This window comes from Drosophila ananassae, chromosome XR, assembly GCF_017639315.1.
Source record: "Drosophila ananassae strain 14024-0371.13 chromosome XR, ASM1763931v2, whole genome shotgun sequence".
Classification (NCBI taxonomy): Eukaryota; Metazoa; Arthropoda; class Insecta; order Diptera; family Drosophilidae; genus Drosophila; species Drosophila ananassae.
This window is the reverse complement of record NC_057932.1, coordinates 10,449,405-10,454,254: the sequence shown is the minus strand read 5'-3', so window position 1 is coordinate 10,454,254 and position 4,850 is coordinate 10,449,405. Positions and strand designations below refer to the sequence as shown.

The window sequence follows — 4,850 nt, the reverse complement described above, 5'->3', positions numbered from 1 at the left end:
TTGTAGCGGCTGGATCTCTACTGAATTACCAACTGTCTGCTCAAATAGACTTCTATTAGTCATGTCAAGCTTGTCGGTCAGCAACACCACCAAAAATGCATCCCATGTGGATACATTGATGCCTAGTCCCTTAAATGACGCAAGGGTTTCCAGAGTTGTTATATACAGCTCCTGTATTGATTTGGCACTGTCAGAGACCGGGCTCTGATGAAGTAGCCGACGAATAACTGTATTCGCGATGAGCCGAGGATTATCATATGACCCAACTATTATGCGCCATGCATGTAAGTAGTTGTCCTCATTTAGCTCGATGTGGCGTATTAATCTCTCCGCATTTCCCGAGAGAGCGGATTTTAGGTACCACATTTTCTTCACTGATGGCATGTTAGTATCATGAACCATACAGGAAAATAAATCATGGAATTGTTTCCATTTCATTGCATCCCCATCAAATTTTGGAATGTTTATCCGGGGCATTTGCACATCAATGCTATTTGTAGTAGGTATAACCTTTGCCATAAGTGCATTCTGCACCTCTGCTTGCAGTTGTAGGTATGCCTGCTTGTTATATCCACTGTCTATCGGGTTTTCGAATTCCTCGTAGACTGTCAAGTGGATCTCTTGGACCTGAGCCCATAAAGTTTTTAGTAAGTCTCCTGGGCCTCCCCCGGATGCCTTCAACTCTCGTAAGGCACCGCTTACGGACTCTAAAAGTTCTCCTTGGCGTCGACATAATCCGGCTAATCGTTTATCCATGGGAACTACGAGTGGAGATTGCTCTTGAACTTGATTTTCTACTTGTTCTTGAGCCTCTTCCTTTCGACTTGTGCCTTGCATCAGCTTGTCACGGCTGCTTTCGAAAGTTGCCGCATATTTCATGCAACTGGTCCGGAGGTCCTCAGCATACTTGATGTAGCTTTCGGTCCTGGCCGTTCCTTGAATTTTTTCATCATTTTCGCCGAACCTTTCCCAAGCCTCTTCGAGAATGTATAGCTTTGTTTGGAAATATGATGCCTTTTGTTTTCGATTCGGCCCATCCTTTTTATAATTCCGGATGCATCTTGCGATCTCCTGCCCAATTTCTTGCTGGGCATCTAGGAGGCCTTGAGCGCTCGCCTCTTCAACGGCTGGCTCTATAATAATTTTGGGGGCAATATTTTCCCTGTCCATATTTTCGTTCTTCGTTTCTGACCGTTGGGAGTGATTTATTTGCTATTAGTAGCTGGATGCGCTCCAACTCGCAACCGAGAGTGGTCGAAGAAACTGAACCCTTTTTTATGAACTGAGGGAGGTGTGGGGCCCTTAATCTACCGATTAAAGGGACAGCGTCACACTGCTGTGAAGATCCTGTTGCTCTCTTAGCAGGAGTCTTCCTGATATCTTTATTGTGGAACGATAGAGATCACTATTCGTTCCTTTTTGACTTTTGTTCGAAAAGTGATCCTGGGCTTGCAGGATCACGTCGGGGTCACCAAAATGTTTATCTGAAATGTTTGAATAGAAGCAAAGGGTACATAAACCGATTGCTGGGTTGTTGCCGCAACTTGCACTTGAACAAATTGGACATGGAGAAATTACTGAGTTCAGAGTAGATTTGTCTGAGACTGATTTTATTCATATAAAGGTTCAATATTTATAGCTAATTCGATACATAGATATTGCTTAAGTGGTAAATTAATGGAATATAGCAAAAAATATAAAAATGATAAATTAACAATTTTAAAAAGTGTAATTCTGCAATATTTTGTCGGTTGCATGAACTTGTAATGTCAGCAGTCCTTGCTGCTTTTCAGTTTGTTGTTTCTGTAGTGTTTGGTCTTTTTTAATGTTCATCGTTTTATGTAGGTTTTTTGACCTAATATTTTCTTTATTATATATTTATTGTACTTGTGTCTTTGTTATGTGTAAATCGTGTTCTTGTGACCTAAATATTAAATGCTTATGACTTAACAACATATTTGACGGAAAGGTTCCAGTCACGCAAGAACTACACACTTTTGTGGACGCCTCAGAAAAGGCCTATGGCGCAGCAATATACGTCCGAACAACGTATAAAAATAAGCAAACCTCGGTGAGACTGCTATGTTCCAAGTCCAGAGTAGCACCCACAGCAAAGTAATCCTTGCCCAGACTAGAGTTGTGCGCAGCAGTCCTAGGCGCAGAACTAACGCACAGAGTCAGACAAGATTTACGCTTGTCGCTAGACACGGTTGCGGGGTTCTTTTGGACTGATTCATCCGTCGTGTTAGGGTGGATCAATGCAACAGCTTCCACTTACCACACGTTTGTGGCAAATCGGATAGCTAAAATTCAAGAAGTGACGGAGCAGTGTCAATGGCGTCACGTATCATCCGCCAACAATGCAGCCGACGTCTTGTCCAGAGGAACAACAGCTAGCAAACTCTCGAGCAACAGTATGTGGTTTTATGGACCCCTGTTCCTATATGGGTCAAAGGAAAGCTGGACAAAGATGCCAGCCATTATTTCGACGAACTTAGAACAAAAAACGAAATTCGCCAGCATGGCGGCCGCTAAAGACATATTCAGAGGGGAGATATACAACTGTAGGCACAGTAACTCCTTCTACAAATTACAACGAATTGTTGCGTACATGCTTCGGTTCTGTTATAAGTCTAATAGAGCGCCAACGAAGGCGCTATGTCTGGAGGAGCTAAGCCAGGCACGCATTATTATCCTGCGCACGATTCAGCAAATCGAATTTAACGCAGAGCGTAACCAGCTCAAACGGTACAAAACAGTGGACAAAAAGAGTTCTCTTGTATCATTGGCTCCCATCGTTGGATCTGATGGGTTAATTCGAGTAGGAGGCAGACTCGAACATTCAAACCTATCCGAAGACGCAAAACATCCAGTTCTGCTCCCCTACAATGACACAATTGTAAAAATGATCTTAAGAGAACTACATGAGACCAACATGCATTGCGGTGCCCAAGCCTTGCGCGCCATTGCTAGGCAACAGTATTGGATCATCAATGACAAAACAATGGCAAGAAGCATTGTACATAACTGCGTGCGATGTACCAGAGTCAAGCCCAAATTAATGAGTCAAATCATGGGAAATCTACCGAGCGAGAGAGTCACACAGGCTCGGCCCTTCTTTAACTCTGGAGTAGATTACTGCGGCCCCATATGGATTCATCACAAGATTCGAGGAAAACGTCCCGACAAGGCCTATATCGCAGTGTTCTGTTGCTTCGCCACGAAAGCAATTCATTTGGAGTTGGTAAGCGACCTCACAACAGACGCCTTTTTGGCCGCTCTCCGCCGGTTTCTTGGACGTCGAGGGAAGTGCCAGACAATCCATTGCGATAATGCAACAAATTTTATTGGAGCCAACAATAAATTAAAAGAGCTCGAAACCAGCATCTTCTCAACCAATGCGCAGGACTCCATAGTTCAGCATTGCAACAAAAGAGAAATAAACTTCAAATTCATTCCCCCACGAGCACCATCCTTCGGTGGCCTATGGGAAGCTGCGGTGAAATCCGCAAAACGGCTGCTAGTATCAATTACAGCCACGGCGTCTTTGACGTTTGAAGAACTCAACACTGTGGTCGTTGAAGTTGAAGCGATCCTCAATTCACGGCCGATTACTCCCATGTCATCAGACCCCACTGACGAATCAGCTTTAACGCCAGGACACTTCCTGATTGGAGAACCACTAACTGCTCCTCCTGATACCAACATCATTCCGGGCGGCAAACCATTAGTAAAAAGATGGGAACTGGTATCACGACTGAAGCACGCCTTTTGGAAACAATGGTCATGTGAGTACCTGCAAGAACTTCAGAATCGACACAAATGGAAGCATGCATCTCCGAATATTAAAGAGGGATTGTTAGTCCTTATAAAAGAGGACAACGTGCCTGTAATGAGCTGGCCTATGGGAAGAGTTCTCAAAACATATCCCGGACCGGACAACCTCGTTCGGGTAGTGGATATCAAAACGTCATCTGGAGTATTCAAGAGACCAGTGACTCGGCTAGCGCCACTGTTCCCAGAAGAAATCAACAACAAGCACCCATTAGACGACACCCTCAAGGCGGACCAGTCTGATGAGCCGCCTGTACAACGCAAAAAGGAAACACTCTCATCAATGCCTGTGATTCTAGCGCTTATGTTGTTACTTCAGAATAAGACGGAAAAGGTTCCAGTCAATGACGGAAAGGTTCCAGTCACGCAAGAACTACACACTTTTGTGGACGCCTCAGAAAAGGCCTATGGCGCAGCAATATACGTCCGAGCAACGTATAAAAATAAGCAAACCTCGGTGAGACTGCTATGTTCCAAGTCCAGAGTAGCACCCACAGCAAAGCAATCCTTGCCCAGACTAGAGTTGTGCGCAGCAGTCCTAGGCGCAGAACTAACGCACAGAGTCAGACACGGTTGCGGGGTTCTTTTGGACTGATTCATCCGTCGTGTTAGGGTGGATCAATGCAACAGCTTCCACTTACCACACGTTTGTGGCAAATCGGATAGCTAAAATTCAAGAAGTGACGGAGCAGTGTCAATGGCGTCACGTATCATCCGCCAACAATGCAGCCGACGTCTTGTCCAGAGGAACAACAGCTAGCAAACTCTCGAGCAACAGTATGTGGTTTTATGGACCCCTGTTCCTATATTTGGTCAAAGAAAGCTGGACAAAGATGCCAGCCATTATTTCGACGAACTTAGAACAAAAAACGAAATTCGCCAGCATGGCGGCCGCTAAAGACATATTCAGAGGGGAGATATACAACTGTAGGCACAGTAACTCCTTCTACAAATTACAACGAATTGTTGCGTACATGCTTCGGTTCTGTTATAAGTCTAATAGAGCGCCAACGAAG

The 4,850-nt window shown here is 44.6% G+C and overlaps 1 protein-coding gene across 1 annotated transcript; it reads left to right on the top strand.

Annotated features, from left to right (window-relative positions):
• The first annotated feature begins 2,935 nt into the window (after positions 1-2,935).
• On the top strand, positions 2,936-4,429 carry LOC123257674. Its single transcript, XM_044717497.1, has one exon. It carries the CDS (start codon positions 2,936-2,938, stop codon positions 4,427-4,429), a length of 1,494 nt encoding a protein of 497 aa, XP_044573432.1.
• The last annotated feature ends 421 nt before the right edge of the window (positions 4,430-4,850 follow it).